This window comes from Equus przewalskii, chromosome 23 (genome assembly GCF_037783145.1).
Source record: "Equus przewalskii isolate Varuska chromosome 23, EquPr2, whole genome shotgun sequence".
Taxonomy (NCBI): Eukaryota; Metazoa; Chordata; class Mammalia; order Perissodactyla; family Equidae; genus Equus; species Equus przewalskii.
The window spans coordinates 17,551,756-17,569,955 of record NC_091853.1 but is presented as its reverse complement, the minus strand read 5'-3'; the positions used below and the strand labels follow the sequence as shown (position 1 = coordinate 17,569,955).

The following is an 18,200-nucleotide window of genomic DNA, read 5'->3' as shown; positions in this document are numbered from 1 at the left end:
TAACACTACCACCACCATCATTTTTCTAAAAAAAAAAATCATCAAAATAATATCATATATAATCTTTTCAATGACTCCATGGCTTGAGAGAAACTGAGACGACAGAGTTGTGTGAACTGTCCACAGTCTGGGGAGCAGGTAAAGCAGAACCTTTGAACGTTAGCCCCCAATACTCCCAAAGCAATCACCTAGGCTCAACCCACTCACTCCAGGATGTAGAAACTGAAGCTCACAGAGATCACCTTAGAGCAGTTACTGTGTGGCAGAATCCAAACCTGCCCAAGATCTCCAGCCGCTAAGTCAACGGTTTCTCTATAAACTGAGCTTACTCGGCTACGGCCATTTTGTTTGTTTGTTTTAATAAAACTTTACGCAGTATGTAGCCCACTGTGCTCTCTAAGAGAAGTTACTTCTGCAAAGAACTACTTTGAGTAGGAAATTTGAGAAGAACTGAGAGATTGAGATTCAAGTCACAAAGGATGAGGATGGCTCAATTTCAAATTAGTAATTTGTCAACCCACACATCATCTTGCTGATTTCTCCTCTTCACACTTTGAAATGAAGAGTAAGACAAGGCCCATTAGCTAAAAATAGACTTAAGATAGGGAATTATATCTTTCAATTAATTCTAGGATCTTAAGCAACCTATTGGGTACAGGGCTGAAAACAGGCAGAATGAAACCAAATTGTTTAACCAGTGTACCATGAGTTAGCAAAGTCAGCTCTTTCTTCGGAGCCCTGCAGTTCACTGTGACGATGCATGGTGGTGAGGATGGCAGAGAGGCAGGAACAGAGGAATTTTGCTACCAGTCACCATTTCTAATGGTTACTTCCAAAAATGAGAGAAAGTACTATGCAAGCTAGTATTTCCAGTGGCAATAGGTATATGAAAATATACAACTTTCTCTTAATAAGCCAGCATCTTGACCACATTGCTCTTGATATTTTATAACCTATGCAGGCAGTGACTTTAAGTTAAGAAAGGACTTGAAGACAAAGTAGCATGGCAGAGTGGTTAAAACGCTCAGATTTGGGGACCAAACTGATAGGCTCCTATTAGAACTTACCTCAGAAGGTATTACGAGGATTAAATGAATTCATAAATAACAAAACACTTGAAATAATGCCTGGTACATAAAAAGTACTGAATAAGTACATAAACTCCTTGTAGAAATTTTTCTAGATTATTCTCTCTTTCATAAACAGTTCCTCTGTAAAGATAAAGCACATTTCATCTTTACAAGAGTAATGTTCATCATAGTGTGTTTTAAAAAAAAAAACGAACTTTTTAAAAAAATTCCCTTTAGAAAAAGAGATGTAGACTATTTGGAAAATATAGCAGAAGCACAAAGACTGCCTGGTATCAGCACCACCCAGAGATAATCATTAGTCACGTTTCCTAGTAGACACCTAGAGCCTTTGTTTTCAGCTCAAGCACACAGACATTGAATACATATTGTCATTTGAAAAGTGGAGTTGTTCTATATATGTACGAGTTCCATAATCAGTTTTTCCATTTAACATCAGAGCATTTTAATTAAATGAAATGAACAAACAGAAATACACAAACAAGGAAGTGAAGCATCAACTATAGTAAACTCTGTTGTCTCCTTATCACAAAAGTCTAGAGAATCTGGCATTAATTAATAGATACACTAAGGTTTTCATTTGGTCCAAGGAACTGTGGAGCCAGACAGAGCCAGACATGCAGATGAGTTCCCAGCTTCTAAAACCTTCCTTTGGCTCAGATGTAAGTTCCCCAGACTCTAGTCCACAGGAGCCGGCTCAGGAGCAGGCTTCAGTAGGGAGGAGGGTTTCCTACAAGCACTCAGTGATTGTTTGCCAACAACAACAAAAAGAAACTCAATGTAAAACATGGCCCATAACATCTGTGTGCTCTTTCTTCAGAGCCCTGGAGTTCATCGTCAAGGGATGACTCATGGTGAAGTCGGCACTGAGAGGCGTGGGCCAGAGGAACTGCCTTCCATGCACAGGGTGCGGGCCAGGGCCAAAAGGCTTCTCATATAACAGGGCTCCATAAATAGTGCTTGATGAATGGACACCCCGCTGAGAAAGGACGAGGTAGGTGATCTGAGGCTTTGTTCTTCCATTAGATTGAAAGTTCCTGGAACCCAGGAACTGTATCTTGTACATTTTTAAAATCCCCCCTTATTATGCATAACAGAGTGCCCTCCTGCCTACTCTTTCTAAAGCGCACATTTGTTCACTGAAGTTTTGACATCAGACATGGCTGAGTGCCCGCCAAGACTCTATGTTAACATATTACCTGTCTAAAATTAGGCGAGTTACTTCTCACAGCTTTCACTCTCTCACCTATAAATGGGCATAACAGAACGTGGTAAGTAATAGCTATCATCATTATTAATGTCAGTTCATTATTATCAAACAACTTATATATTGGCACTACGATACGTTAGGCAAAGGTGATGTGGGATTAAATTATTAGTACTATCTTGAAAGAGCTTACAGTCAATGGTCATAAAATAATGATGATTTATTGAAGAGCAACTAGAGTTTTCTCTAATAAGGAAATATCTTTATTTTCCCAACAAATTTTACTCCTCTCTACCCCTAAAGCAGGCCTACACTGATTTTTCTCATTGCTCATGGTACCCCTGAACATTTTGTGCCAACGCTCTATGTGGCACTTTCTTACCTGTTTTCAAGTCTCTATTTCTTGCTGAATTATTTCCTGTGCATAAATGGTATCTTTTCTAAAATAGAGTAAACTCTGCAGGCAGATCACCTGACTTTTTTCTTTTGTATTTACCACCCACAAGCACACAGGGCCTGTTCATAAATGTTGATTCAACTGGAACCATTTTAACCTCGTAACTAGCCAATCAACAACCACTGGCTGACGATTGATGCCTTAGGAGTACTTAATTAGATGAAGCAATTGTCCTCACAGTTTAGAATGCTTTTATTAGAAACCCAATTAAACTGTGACACCAATTTATGATCACAGACTACTCAACTGGAAATATTTTTTTTAATTCTTAAAATTTTTCCTTCTTCTCCCCAAAGCCCCCCAGTACATAGTTGTATATTTTAGTTGTGGCATGTGGGACGCCGCCTCAGCATGGCTTGATGAGCAGTGTGCTAGGTCCACACCCAGGATCTGAACCGGCAAAACCCTGGGCCACCAAAGTATAGTGCCAGAACTTGACCACTCGGCCATGGGGCTGGCCCCTCAATTGGAAATATTTATCAGCTGAACGCTTAGGCAGGCCAGGTGGGTGAATGAATGATAGACCTACTCCTGCTCTGCCCCATGGGGATGGACATGCCATTGCCACCTCCTACTGTGTCCCAAACCTCTCCTCTAAAAATTAGGGCAAAGACTCAGGGCTTCCTCCATGCCTCTCAAGGCAGTAACTATCGTTATGTTTTTGTATTTCTTAGTTCACCACACGTGAAGAATCGACATGTGACATATGATTCATATAGAATCTACTTTGGAGACACCACGAGTGTGCAATAATAAATAACGAAGCCATGTTCTGATTCCCACAAGACAAACACCACACCATCACACTGTCTCAGCTGGTTCTATGATGGTTTAATGATAATACAGTCTCAACATGTATGTGAGGCCAAGTTCTGGCATTAGTGTTTAAGGGCCTATAATTATCTAACCTGAGGTGAGGCTGACCACTTAGCTTAAAGAATTAGCATCAAATCTTCTAGACTATCTGTCTAGTGTTTTCTAAATGCTCAGCCAATTTCCAGATCCCTAACATCATTATGATTCCTGTACTGTCTGTGTGAGGTTTTCACGTTTTGAAAAAAATTAGTGTAAAATTTCCAAATATTTAAGAATTTTGCCCTAATGTGAGATTTTTCTGAAGTTATTTCCCCAGTGGTTTGGTAAAGCTTCCCTGTCTCCCCAAAATATACCTGATGCACAATGTACCCCTGAGCCTGCTCACTGTCTCTCAGCCTGAAACTCCAGCCCCACCTCTATTCCTTTGTCTGTTATTCATCTTTTAAGACTCAGCTGAGACCATAATCATCCTCTTTATGAGTCTTCCCCTACTCCTGGGATAAGAGACTCTTCCGTATTATTCTCATACAATACTGATATTTCCTGTTGACATGCCCATCTGTTGCACCATTATCAGTTCCGAAAAGGCAGGAACCAGATTTAATCCATCTTTATAGCCCCAGTGTCCAGGAAAGTGCCTAAGTCACATAAAGAATTCAAGAAGTGCTCAGTAGACTGAACTTAACTGCTAGGTTTTCAATGAAAACATCAAGTGCTAGTGATCAGATTTACTTGTCCAGGTATGCAGATAGGGTCTATCAGTCAAATCCCTGTTGTCCTGAGGCATTAGTAACAGAGCTCTCTCCTCTGGGATAGATTTCACATCGCCCTGAAAGCCCAGTTGAAGGCCTTTGGAAGAAGGGAACGTAAAATTATATTTATCAAAATAAATAGTGCTCAATGATGAATGTTAATCATAAAAGATTTAAATCATACAGAAAAATACAAAGAAGATATTAAGAATCATCTGAAACTCCACAATAGAGAGCTTGCCATTGTTAATATTTTGGTGAACAGCCTTCCAAACATTTCTTTTATGCACTTGCACAGAATTTTACATATATTTTAAAGAAATAAAATTTACAAACAAGATATGCTGTGTAAAACCACTTACTCTTTTCATTTAATAACGTGTTGTAGACCTCTTTCCATCTCAATAAATACAGAGTACCTTAATCTTTAGTGGCTGTATTCCATGCATGTTTTATCAGTGAGAAAGACCCTCGAGCACACGAGTTTGCATGCTTATCCAATTATCTCCTTTGATAAATTCCTAGAATTGGGACTGCTGGGGCAAAGGGCATGCTCATTTACATTTTATAGATATATTACTATTTGGTGCCCCAGAAAAACCGTTCTGGTTTCATATTCCCAGTTAGAGCAATAGACAGATGCCTCTTCCTGCTAATTTGAGTGGTGAAAAATGTTCTGTTCTGCCTTTTTTGGTGTGGTTTATTTGATTTCTAAGAAGTTAAGTACCTTTCTGTGAGTTCATTGGCCTTTTGTATTTTTTCTTTTTCAACTGCCTGGTCACAAACTTTGTCCATTTTTCAATTGGATTGTTAGTTCTTTCCTTATAGATTTTAAGAGTCCTTTTATATTAGTCATATTAACCTTATTTGTGTTGCAAATATTATTCTCACTCAGTCTGACATTTGTATTTTAACTTAGTCCATGGTGGTTGGTTGGTTTGCTGCCGTGCAGAGATTTTACGTTTTCATGTAGTCAAATTTATCAACTTTTATGGCATTGGATTTTGTGGCATTACAAAGAAGACATTTTGTACCCTAAGATTATAAAAACACTTGCCCATCCTTTTTATAGTACTTTTATGGTTTCATGTTTTACAGTTCAACCTTTAGATTCATCTGAAAAGCTCTAGTATGGAGAGATGAGTTAGGGAATTCAATTTTTAATATTATACTTATGAGTAAGAAAATATTTTTAAAGAGTAAAATATGAGTTGAAATTGTATCTGATTTGTACATCTATTTCAGTTAGTTGCGGATGCATTTATCTAATTCCAATCATTGAGAGCCTCATCCGTGTCTGTTGCCTCTTGGCCTCTCCGTGGGGCTTCACAAAGACATGCCCTTACTTCTACAAATATCCTCACTACACAAGATAAACGCATGAGTAGAAAAATGCTGGATCATACCACACACACACACAGATTTATGTTTGATAATGAAAATATATTTGTTAACTTCTATGATGGGATTATTTGTTTTAAACCACATTTTTATAGAAATAAGGCATAATACTATATTCACCACTCTTAAATCATATACTTCAGTCTTTTGATTTAAAGACAGACACACGCACACCTTACACAGAACAGAAGCTGATCAAAACAGAGAAATCATAAGAACAAATCATAAGAACACCAATATTTTAAAATACAAAATAAAGAGATAAGTATTATGTGGATAATTAATGAACTTCAGAAGTTTAGAGAATTATACATCTGCAATAAATTGGTGATGCTCTCCCTGCAGCATAATCAAGAGAAACTAAGGCTGCTAATACGGTGATATTAATGAACGGCACTCACTCAGTGCGTTATCATGTGGCAAGTGCTATCCTTAGGGCTTTACATGCACTGATACATCTAAGTTTTATAACAGTCCTCCGAAGGCAGGTAAGTACTAGTACTCCCTATCCCATACAGATGGGGAAACTGAGGCACAGGGAACATCAGTAATTTGCCAGGATTACATGTTAGTTAGTAGCTGAGCCAGGATTTGAAACCGATTTGCCAGACTTCGGGCCCGTGCATTTACGATGACAGTGAATTTCAGGTCCACTGAAAACAGCCCTAATTACCATGACAGCCTCCGGACACCCTCATTTGAAAGCTGACGCTGAGCTCGAGCAGCCAGTTAACAATTACTTCTCAAAGACTCCTGAGCAAAGGTCGGTTTGGGTTTGGTGGCAAAGATAGATATTTTATCCCTGAGAGGGCATCTCCCTCAGTCAAGAGTCAGCACCCTCACTTCTAGCCACAGTCCCATCTCCTCAGTTAAGTGAACTGGCGTGGCTCTTAGATTCAGTTTCCTCTTCTGTCAAGTGGGGATAATAACTGCACGTGAAAAGGCCTTATAAACTATAAAATATGAGTCAAATAGTCATGCTTTTGATGCCAACTAACAATTCAGGGATAAAAGAAAGAGCCACATTTAAGGCTCCAGGTGCAGAAGGCAGGGACTATGCTGGTCTCTGCAGAGGAGAGCCAAGGCCTAAATGAGGTCTAAGTACCAGATGGGTGCTGCCAGGTGGGTGCTGCCAGGTGGGTGCTTCCAGCTGGGCGCTGCCAGGTGTGTGCTGCTAGGTAGGTGCTACCAGGCAGGTGCTTATGGCAAAACAGCTACTTTCAGCCACATCAAACAGGATTCCAGGAAGAAGCCATTGTTTTGAAATTCTGAATTCTGTCACTCAGGAGAAAATAACTCCCAGGAGAAGTGCGATGGGTGAAGAACCCTCCCACCTTCTCTCTTGTTGCTGAGTCACTCTCAGAACTTCCCCTGGCCAAGAAGCAGCCTTGCCTGCAGCTCCAGTCCCCTGCGCCTTTCACTGGATGGTACCAGAAGGTCAGGGGGCACCCAGCAACATCTTCACTGCCTTCTCCAGGGCCAAGTTCACTCTTATTTTCTGCCTGAGGAAGGCCTCCAGGCAGCTACAGAGAAGACCAGGCACCTGGAGGGGCAGCCACCCAAGGCCCTGCCAGCATGTCCCTACCAATGGTGTCTGAGAGCTCCTTCATTTGTAATCAGGCTGCCTTGAAGCAATAAGTGACAAAGGATCTTACTTTCCACTTATGTCTACATCTAACATTAAAAGAACATGCTCATGGTACCAATTGCAAGGGAAGGAAAAATAGTACTTAGATTTTCCTTTTTTTTTTTTAATATAGAAAGTATAGAGCATTTCTTGACTTTCTGTCATAGAAAATGTTTCCAAATAGAAATTCAGACTGACTCTCCCTCAGCTAGATTAAATTCTGCATCATATGGAATTCTAGCAGGTATTTTTTGAGGAGGGCAAGAGGCAAGAGTGAAGACGTTGTGCCAATCCACTTATATTTACAACCAATGCTTGACTGCTAATTACGCACCAGGCATTGTTCTAAGAGTTTTCCATTGTTAACTCATTTGATCCTCCACACAACTCCAAGTGGTGGAGGCCACTATTATCTCCATATTACAGATGAGGAAACTGAGGCACTAACTAGGTTATTTGTCAAAGACAACACAAGAAGTGCGGGAGCTGGAACAAACCCCAGCTGCTAGGAGAGAATTCACAACCACTCCATTCCATGTTCACGGTAGAGGCTTGTCTCCTCTCTCCTGTCAAAGTAATAAGCACCTATCAGAATGGCCCAGGTACTACTTAAAAGAAGGAAACAAAACTAAGATATTTGGAGCCCCTTCTCTGAGTCAGACACTGGGCAAAATGCTTTGACTTTGGAAGTGCGTGGTAAGAACTCCTGGCCAAGGTGGGCCGACTCCTGTGACTTCATGAGTCCCCTGTGCACTTTGAGCCATTACCATCTTTCTGAGGCTCAAGACATCATGGAGTTTTCGAAGACTAAACCCAGGGCCAGGTTCCTCACTCATCTTGACTTAAATATTTTTCTGCTTTTATCACTATGACTCAGCTCCACCACAAACCTATCCAACACTTCTCCTGCTGTTAAGGTTCTCTACCAACTCACTGTAAACAGAAATGGGGGGAAAAAACTTCCTCTCTGACCTTTGGGAAATAACAACTTCAGAAGTCAAGAGAAGCTTCCCTAGGCCAGCAAAAAAAGTGACGTTAGATAAAACTACCACTAGTTAGCATAGAGAGATGAGCCAGCTAGAGTTCGTTCTTCCTCCTCTGCCAGGCTGCCTCCCTCTCTGCTCTCTGGTTGTCCTCCTGTACCCCGACTCTCTCGTCCCCCGCCCAGTGCACCTCCCATCTACGGAGAGTTAAAGCAGAACATGAGGGCTGCTGCCTCAGCCTAACCCCTTTTCTCTTAGATTCAATAAAAAGTAAACTCCAAACCTGATATGCCTGAAAGGAAAGGAAATTCCAATCACCAACACTAGCTCTCAGTGACTTAAACTAGCGTTACCCAGTAGAAACACAATGTGAGTTACGTATGTGCTCTAAATATTTCTAGTAGCCACATTAAAGAGGTAAAAAAGAAACTAGTGAAATTAACTTTAATAATATAATTTATTTAACCCAATATATCTAAAATATTAGATATATTTTTAACATGTAATCAATTAAAAAATTAATGAGCTATTATACATATATTTTTTCATACTAAGTCTTCAAAATCCTATGTGTATTTCTCACTTAGCACATCTCAAGCAGGACTAGCCATATTTCATGTGCTTAAGAGTCACCTGTGGGCAGAGGCTGCTGTACTGGATGGCATGGAGTTAAACATTATTCTCTCTGTTATTGTCTCATGGACACAAACATAGATTAATTAATCTTTAATTAATCTTCATTTTACACAGTCAGAAATTATTACTGGAAGAAACAGTGCATCATCACTTTGCCTCCAACTGCTTTCAGTTTCTGAATGAATCTGATCTATTTTCTCATTTAATCTTCACCATAACCTGTGAAGTCAGGCCCTGTAGTATTTCAGATGGGTAACAGATTGGCATCACATCATCACACACACACACACATACACACACACACACCCCTGTTATATGTTCTCAATTTACTTTAGCCGGGATCAGAAAAGAAATGAAGCCACACAGCAATAGAGAACCCAAGAGAAAGAAAGCAGCCAAATTCTTGCTTTACTGCTGCTCTTTTATACTCAGTCTTACACCACCATTCCAGAAGAATTTACTGTAATAATCTAAGCGCCTCCACTTAAGGGAATATTTATAAAAACCTTAAGCCAAACATGGCATCAATCAAGGCCACCTAGTCACACAGGGGGAGCTGGCATGGTCAGAGCCCAGCCTGCTCCCTGAACAATCTCTCTGCCTCCAGCTCCTGGATTCTGGGAACCCCGTGTCCTTTCAAGACCATATAGACCCTGCCTTCAGGGGGCTAATTAGCTCATAAGAGAGATGACACATACATGCAAATAATGAGATAAGACATGTAACAAATAAACCAAATATATAAGCAAGTAAAAAAGTATTCTGGAATGGCAGGAAAGAGATTCTTTCTGAAGGTATCAGAAAAGCTTCATGCAAGTTTGGGTGAAGTTTGGAAAAAGAGCAGGATTTAAAAAGGTGAGGCAGGAGAAAGGGCCTATGCCAAGCAGAGGTCATGGTGTACCAGAGGGCCTGGGGGACAAAGGTGTGTGATGAGGTCACAGGGTGAGCTGTCCAGTCTGGCTGCAGAACAGGCAACATGAAGGACAGAATAGGAAGCAAGGCTGCAAAGGTGGGTATGAGCCATCTTCAGATGTTTTGAATGTTCACTAAGGATTTAGGATTTTACTGGCTAAGAACTAGACGCGATAGAAAGTTCTGGAGCAGAAGAATTAACACGGACAGAGGAGTACTTTAGAAAAACCTGACACAGTCTGACAATGGTACAAAAAATGGAGAGTTAAAAACAAACGAAAAAACAAGCAAAGAAGCAAACAAACCACAAAGGGGGCTAATGGAGATCAGTTCAAAGGACATTGTACTCATCCGGGTTATGGGCTAAAACAACCTGAACTACAGTGGTGTTGGGAAAAGTGATGATGGGAGAGAGTAAGATTCACAGAATCTGGGAACTGGCAGAGATAAAGGCCTCAAGCTTACAGCCTTTTAAGATTAAAGCCTACGTTTTTGGAAGCACAGTGGTGACCTTCATGCAAATAGGAAGTCAATATAACTAAAGAGTTTCCCCCCTTAGGAGTGGGCTGCAGAAGAGATAATGATCTCGGGTTTGACATGTTAATTTGCCTAATAAGGCCTGAATCTTCTATGCAACTACTTTAATAGTCTAAGTGAATGACCGTTGAAAGGAATCCAATAAGCACTTGGCTTTCCTTAGAACTTGTTTAACTAGTTCATGATAACTTGAACCTGTTGGTCACCTATTTTATGCAAGCTAGTTTTGGCAATCTGCTTAGCTGTCCTCTGAATGACCTCAGCAGATGTGCTGACCACTCTTCACATCTGCCCTGATCACCAAGGGAAGCAAAATTCCAATCTGGAGATGGAGCTTTCTGACCTGGATTTTATTTCTGAAAGGGCCACCGGTAGGTGAGCCGCAACTTCAGATCTGAAACTTTTTACGCTTGATATACAAAGTGAAAGAAAGTCTCTAGGTAAATGTCAGTGACAAAGTTCCACATCAAGGATCTCCTGAATTCTAAGAAATCTAGGAGTCAAGATGCCCATTAGTCACTTACTCCTTGATGGTGGAATATCCTACAGAAATTCTGTCACACACATTTGGAGTGGTTGGTCTGCTAAATAACCAAAACATCACGGAGACCAAACGGCTTCAGAAAAACAGGAATTATAAGCACATTGCTTATCAATGCTCCCCAGCATGTCCTTAGAAGCTCTGAAATTAAATTAACACCTTTTGGAAAAGGATCGAATGCATGTGTGTACACGCACTCAGAGACACATATTTCAGAGCCTTCCCCAAATATGCCACCCTTCACAGACTCTGTCAACTCTTCAACAACATGTAGTAATAATATTTTTTAAATATTTAAAAACATCTAGCTTTTAAAAAATGAATGAGGCTACTTTAGTCAGTGAAAAATAGAGTGATTTAGAAAGCAGAATATAACTGTCCAGGTTGGACTATAAACCACTTCAGGGAGTTCTCATTGCCTTTCTCAATGGTAATAGGTCACCAAAGATGCTCCCAACCATTTCTACCTGCCCTGTAGACACAGTCTCAAGCGATGGAGAGCCTTAGTGCTCCCCTGACTCTGGGCTGGTCTTGTGACTTGCTTTGAGCAACAGAATGCAGCGAAAGTGACATACTTGGACTTTCAAGCCCAGGTCTTAAGAGGCCCAGCAGCTTCCACTTCCTTTCTTGGAAGCCTGCCACCACATGAAAAGTTTGACTACCCTGCTGGAAACAGAGGCCTGGTGGACAGAGGCCTGAAGCCATCTTGGTCTGCTGAGCCCAGCTGAGCTCCCAGTTGAATGCAGCTGCATAATTGAGCCCAGTCAAAAATGGCAGATGAACTCCAGCCACCCTACAGAATCGTGAGAAATAATAAATGGGTGCTGCTTCAAGCCACTAAGTTGGGGGCCCTTTGTTATGTGGTAATAGATCACAGAAATAATGGGTGACAAAAGATATCAAATTGTTAAAAGTGAGCCAGATCCACCATTCATCAGTGACCATCTGTGATCATATTGGGATTTTGCGCAGTTCTGCTAGCAAACTAATTTACCTGGAGAAACACAGATAGGACTGTGTCTTGTCATATTCAAACTCTAGCATTCAGTAACATCTAGAACACTGGCACTGATGTTCACACTGGACTCTGATAACTCTACCCCCAGAGCCCTCTAAGACTGGAAAAACTACCTCCCTTGGCTGGTTCATGAAGCTCTCTCCCTCCCTATATTCTTGTTTTTTTTAACGCCATGCCACAAACCTGCAAATGTTTATGTTAGAAAGAGTAACAAGATGATGAATGCTGGAGTGAATAAAACTTCAAGTATACTGGGAGGATGAATAAAAGATAGCAGTGGCCTTATCTGCACTTTATGGCATGGACTGCATGGAGCCAGGTAGACAACAATGTCTAGGCAGGCTTGGAGTGGACTGAATTATTACCCCCAATTCTGGACCATTCTCTACATCCACACCCTTGCCGTGAAGGTACTGTGGTCAGATGTACTTTGCTGTCTCTTGTCTTGTTCATGTGACTTGATTTGGCTAGTAAAATGTGGATGCAAGTGACAGAGTGCCAGCTCTAAGCTCAAGCGTAAGGGTCATCATGTGTATCACTTGCACTTTTAGCTTTTTGTAAAAGGAGAGCATATCCCCCTTGGCTCACTGGTCCCAGGAGGAAGATGAGAGAGACATGGGGCAGAGCCACTCCAGCTGATCCACCAACTCGTGATCGAGAAAGACAGGCTTACTGTTGAATGCCTCTGACATCTTCAGGTTGTTTAATACCCAGTAATAGTTGACTAATACAGGCTCCTTTATGAGATACTGATATTTGCAAAATACATATGGTACTTTAGAACAACAGACAGTCTTCTTGGCTATAACTAAACTAGCCAATGGATGGTTAGGTGGTCTCATTGCCAAGAAGAATATAAGTACAATATATTGAATATCACTGAGTTTTGCACTTATAGTCTAAGATTATCTTTCTAAAGACTATAATTTGGTATTCAAAGTTCTCCGTAATTTAACCCTAACTTAGTTTGGTAGCCAATTCTCTCTCACTTATATTTTATATTCTGTTCAAACTGGATTATTTAAAATTCTTGAATATGTCTCTAGCCTTTCCTCATCCATTTACTTCCTGCACCCTTCCTCTGACAGGTTTAGATTCTCCAGTCCCTTAAGGCCAGATTCAGCTGTCACCTCGGTAAGAAATCTGCTCTGATCCTGCCTTTTAAGGTAATCTCTCCATCCCCCTGACTCTTATCCTGATGTATGTCTTTTCCTCTTCTGGTATTTGGCTTATTCTGCTTTATAACACTTGCTTATCGTCTTATAAAGTCCTAGAAAGCAAGGTTTATGTATTATTTACCTCTGCATCCTCCATGGCATTTACCAAAAGGTCTTACACACAGTGTACAGGCCAGTCAAAATTTTTTGCATTAAAGAATGAGTGACCAATGGGAGGCAGCAGGGCAGCAGGAAACAACATGGAGAAAAAAACATGAACTTTGGAGTCTGAGAGATCTGATTTTATCACTTGGTAGCTAGGCAGCTTTGGACCAGTTAGTCTCCCCATGCTTCAGCTTCCAAATATATAAAATTGGGATGGCACATCCTTCACAGGATTGTTGTGAAAATTCAACATGAAAATGAATGTAAATGCTTCTCGGTGTTTGACACATGGTGGCGGCTCCATAAATGGTAGCTCTTATCACAGAAATGATAATGACACAGAATATCACATAGAAGTTAGTTTAAACAGATCCCTGATAGTAGATTATTTTCTCTTAAAAGTTAAGTGTTTGAGGGTGACACTAGGACTCTAGTTCCAATTAGCTGTTTTCCCAGAAACTGTGGTTTCACGGATCTGGATTCCAGTTTATGAAGATGTTCATACGTTACTCTTCTCCAGTTCTAAATTCTATAGGTAGTCACCACTAGAAGCAAATCTGTTCCAGGCAACAAGTGCTTCTCCTTATAACAAAACAAAACAAAGTCCTCCTCCCCATATACACTAGTCCACTTTTAGCAGAGCATTAGCCCTTCCACAGCATTCCCAATTCTTCCCCAGGAGACTGAAGCAACCATCACACTGGATCAAAAGCTGGAGATTCTAAATGCAGTAGAATTATCTGACAGTGCCTGAATAGTGCAACTTCAATTGTTTACATGTAAACATTATTCCAATGAGGTTCTTTATCGACTAAGAGATGAAGAGGTGCTTTTATGTTTTATGAATAAACATTCCATGCAAATGTCAAGTAGTAGGTATTACTGGAAAAGTAATTCAGCAAAAATTGCTTCATCTGCCTTTTATTAACTGGAATTTTTTACTAACATATAGCCACACTTCATCAGAGCAATAATTGATCTTCCAAGGGACAAACTCAAGATAAGGCAAATTCAAAAGCCTGTGAGTGGCCAGGTAGGTAAGGTCAAGGAGTGAACTGGGCTTGATGTGCGTTCAAGGGGATGGCTTAGCAATACACTGGAGGCCACAGCCTGGCTGAAGGGGCATCTGCTGACTGTAGCCTCAGGGAACAAAGACTCAGTGTTGCCAGATCTTCTGATGAAATTTGGGGTTTTAATGTGAAATATCCTGATTTTTAAAGGCTGCCTTGCTTTTTATTTTAAAATTCTCTGGGAGCCAAAGAAAATATATTTGCTGGCCAGATGTGGCCAGGAGTTGGCAGCTTGTGACCTTTGTGCTAGATATTCTAAAACCACTTTGAATCGTCATAGAAAGGTTAAAAGATGATTAGTTAACTCGTGGTGTTTTTATTTTTTAATCTGAAAATTTCTAATTTACATAAAGAGAAACTCTTTATTAACTCCCAAAAGAAAATACCTCACTTCCTCACTTATAAATCCCCACTCACTCCACTTTCAGACCTCTATGTTTTCAGTCTTACACTCTCTTTGACCAGGACACCCTGTGGCTGCTGTGTTATGTACCTATTTAGATCTTACTAGTTCTTTAAAGCTTGATTTAAATGCTAGCTCCTGCATCCTCCATAACCCTCCTCAAAGTCTTCTATTATAAATTATGATGAAAATTCAATGTAAAAGATCTACATTGATTTTGATCACATCTCATCAGTCCTTCACCAGCAGCCCCCAAACAGTATAACACAGCAGGACTACAATTATTCCCTCCTGCGAAAGTGAAAGGCGTAGAGCAACAGGTCATGTGTCAAGTTCAATGGCACTCACCGCCAAACACATCTCCGTTCTGGTAGTTTTTCCCCTTCTGGGCTTCCTCTTCATTTTGAACAGTGGCAACATGCTTGGCAGAGGCACAGCCCATAGTCTCATTCAGTCAGCTTCAGCCGGGCTGAACTGCAAATCATCTCTACAGACACGGGGACATTTTTTTTTCTTTAAACACAAAGAAAATCGACCTTCCTGCTGACTCGGTCAAGAGGTGTGCACCTGCAAGAACAGAAAGCCAGATCAGGAGGCTTGAAACAGAACCGACGTCTCAGTGTCTCGCTGTGCTGTGTGACCAGCAACACACTACAATTCCTGCATGACCCCAGGGCACTGGGGGTGCAACTGGGAGCTGCGGAATGAAATGCAAGATGGCCCGTTCTAACCTGATTCCCACTCAGGAAGCAAGATCAGAAGGCATGACCCCCCGCACAACACGTGACTGAACTTTTTGAGGAGATAACTAAAAATACAGATTTATTTATTCAAATAAATATTTGAACAGTACAAATTGCCACACATACACTTAAAGTGCATATATGTTTGATAATGTTCTGAAATCTCAAAAACGTTCAGAGTAAGGAAGGCACATGCATGAGATCCGCCCAGGTCAGGAGGCTGGGGAAGGTTCTCCATCTTCCCCATCTTGCCCTGCAGGCCAGCTCTTTCCAGCTCCTCAAATTTTGCCTGAAGGAGGTGGCCTTCTTCCTCAGGCTGAAACATGGGCTAGTTTCTACATTTCTGGTGACTTTTGTAAATAATTCAATATTTTATTTCTCCTGAGGTGACACTGTTTTGGAGAATAAAGGAAGCAAATGGAGAAAGGACTTGAACTCACTTTTGTCCATTTTCTGCTTAGCTAGCTGAATGTCGGAAGGACTGAGCAGATGTAGGAATATGAAGAAAAATAAACGAGGCACTTGTCTACCTCTTTCAGAGCCTTTGCACCTCTATCTGACCTCGAGTAAAGGCTGAAAGAGGATTTATGGATAAACCACGAAGGAGACAATCCCGTAGTTAACTGGAGTGAATTTACCTTCCCTTGCCCCACCCAAGGTTGCTGCCTGAATTCTCAGGGTTTACTATGCTCAATTTGCTCATTTTTATTTATTTCATTCTTTCATCATCCTTAGCCAGCCATTCCAGTCTTCCAGATGACTTATTCCAGTCTCACACGTTTCCTTCGAAACATCTCTCCTCTCCATTCCTTCGTCTCCATCCATCCCACTGTAATATAGGCCCTTCCCTCCTCACACCCATAGCAGACAAAAGCAGCATCAAGCCACTGCTTTTAATCTTCATTAGCAACGCCACCCCACTACTTGCCTCTCCCCTTTACGAACAACTGATGTTTCTGAGTCTTCAAAACAGTGCCGCCAAAATGCAGCCACAAGCTTTCTCTTCCAACAAGACGGTGGCCCCTAAGCCCTCCTTCCTAGTACACTAACGACATCTATGGATGTAGAAATCTAACCATTTAAACCATAAAATCTCAGTAAAGGGAATTTTACGAAAAGGTAATTCTAAGTCAATCTAATCAGTGAACTTAGATACAAAAGATAATGATCTCAAATTAAGCCAAGTGAATACAAATTTCAATGTTGACTCTATGGCTTTAACACTAGCCGCGTCTTTGTATAGTTCTTCAGCTTATTTTCTATCACTGGTTATATTAAATCATTAACAGAAAGAATCGAGTTAGTTGGTGAAGTTTTACAAACAAGGAAGATTTGTTTTTCCTAGATAGTTTCTCTACACTATTAGGTAACCTTATGTTAACACATTTTCATCTTTTTAGGGCTATATGGAATACACACACACACAACTATTCTGATGACATTTAGCAGGAATGTTGTTAAAGCGATAGTATTTCAACTTGATGGTCTATTCATACTGGTCTATAGAGCTCAGGGGCCTGATGGAGGAGATGAGATGAAATTTTTTAAAAATACACACAATACAGTGTAGTAAGTATCCTGATAGAGGTCTCACAAGAACCCATGACAATGCAGAACTCAAAAATGCAGATTAAATTCTGACTGGGTGAAGGCAGGAATTAAAAGAGACAGTGGTATTCTGTAGGGTCTTAAAAGTTTGGTAAAAATTTGCCAGGCTGAAAGGATAGTAGCATCATCCAGATGCAAGGAAAAGCCTGAGCTAAGACACCAGAATGTGGAAGAGCACAGTGTGTGTGTGTGTGTGTGTGTGCGCGTGTGTGCGAGTGTGTGTGCGTGAGTGTGTGTGTCTGTTTCCCTGCGCTTATTCAGAGGAGTCAAGGTGGGGTTGGGAGTAGGGCAGAGAAAAGGCCCGCACTGCTGATGCTTTGTGAAGGGCCTAGAGGAGCACTTGCTAACTTTATCCAACTTAATAAAGATAAACTATGAAATGTCATAAGACATAGGAAGTCTTTCTGATCCAAATTTGAGCACACTTTGAGAGATATTAAATTAGTAGTGTCAAAATCCATTCTGTCAACCTATCCTAGTTTGAGGAAACATTGCTGAAATATGAGACAAGAGGGATAGGAGACAGGATTCAGTTCTAAAGGTAGGAGATGGCGGAAACACCACTCTAACCAGCTAGCTGCTAAGCGTTGTTGCTGTGGTTGTTGCAATTGTGGTTGTTGCTGCTTTGCATTCCCAGCCAGCACGTTCTCAGGGGCAGCAGCCGCCTTACTCCTCATCTCCAGCATCACCATGTATGGTAACAGGTGTGGGCTCCCAGAATGAATTCCTTACTTTTCAAAAAGGAATGTGGGAAAACAACCTCACACCTACACAGGAGAGCGGCCTGAAGTGCGAGGGGAAACCTTGCCTTGCCTGCCTGTCTACTGCCACCTCTTAAAATAAAAACAAGGAGAGTGGGAAACTTAACAAAATTCCCCACGGACACTGAGAACCCAGAGACAACAACTGTCCTCTCTGGGAGTCCTCTCACCTTCTTCCTTCTCTTTCCAATTTCACGTTTGGAGCCTCACGTGCTCTCCGAGAAGTAAATGTAAGAATCTAAGATGCACATTACTCTTTGCTACCCTTGAAAAGCTGTGTGTGGTGTCTCTTCTGTGTTTTAAAAGTTTGCATTAAAA

At 40.9% G+C, this 18,200-nt stretch overlaps 1 protein-coding gene across 3 annotated transcripts in view; it reads right to left on the bottom strand.

Moving 5' to 3' along the window:
- Positions 1 to 18,200, bottom strand: part of C23H1orf21 (chromosome 23 C1orf21 homolog) — a 209,965-nt gene that overhangs the window by 118,323 nt on the left and 73,442 nt on the right. For all 3 annotated transcript variants that reach the window (XM_070591008.1, XM_070591006.1, XM_070591007.1), the window contains exon 2: positions 15,119 to 15,337. In XM_070591008.1, the coding sequence (XP_070447109.1) occupies positions 15,119 to 15,212 (94 nt within the window). In that variant the 5' untranslated portion in view covers positions 15,213 to 15,337. The remainder of the gene's footprint in view (positions 1 to 15,118; positions 15,338 to 18,200) is intronic.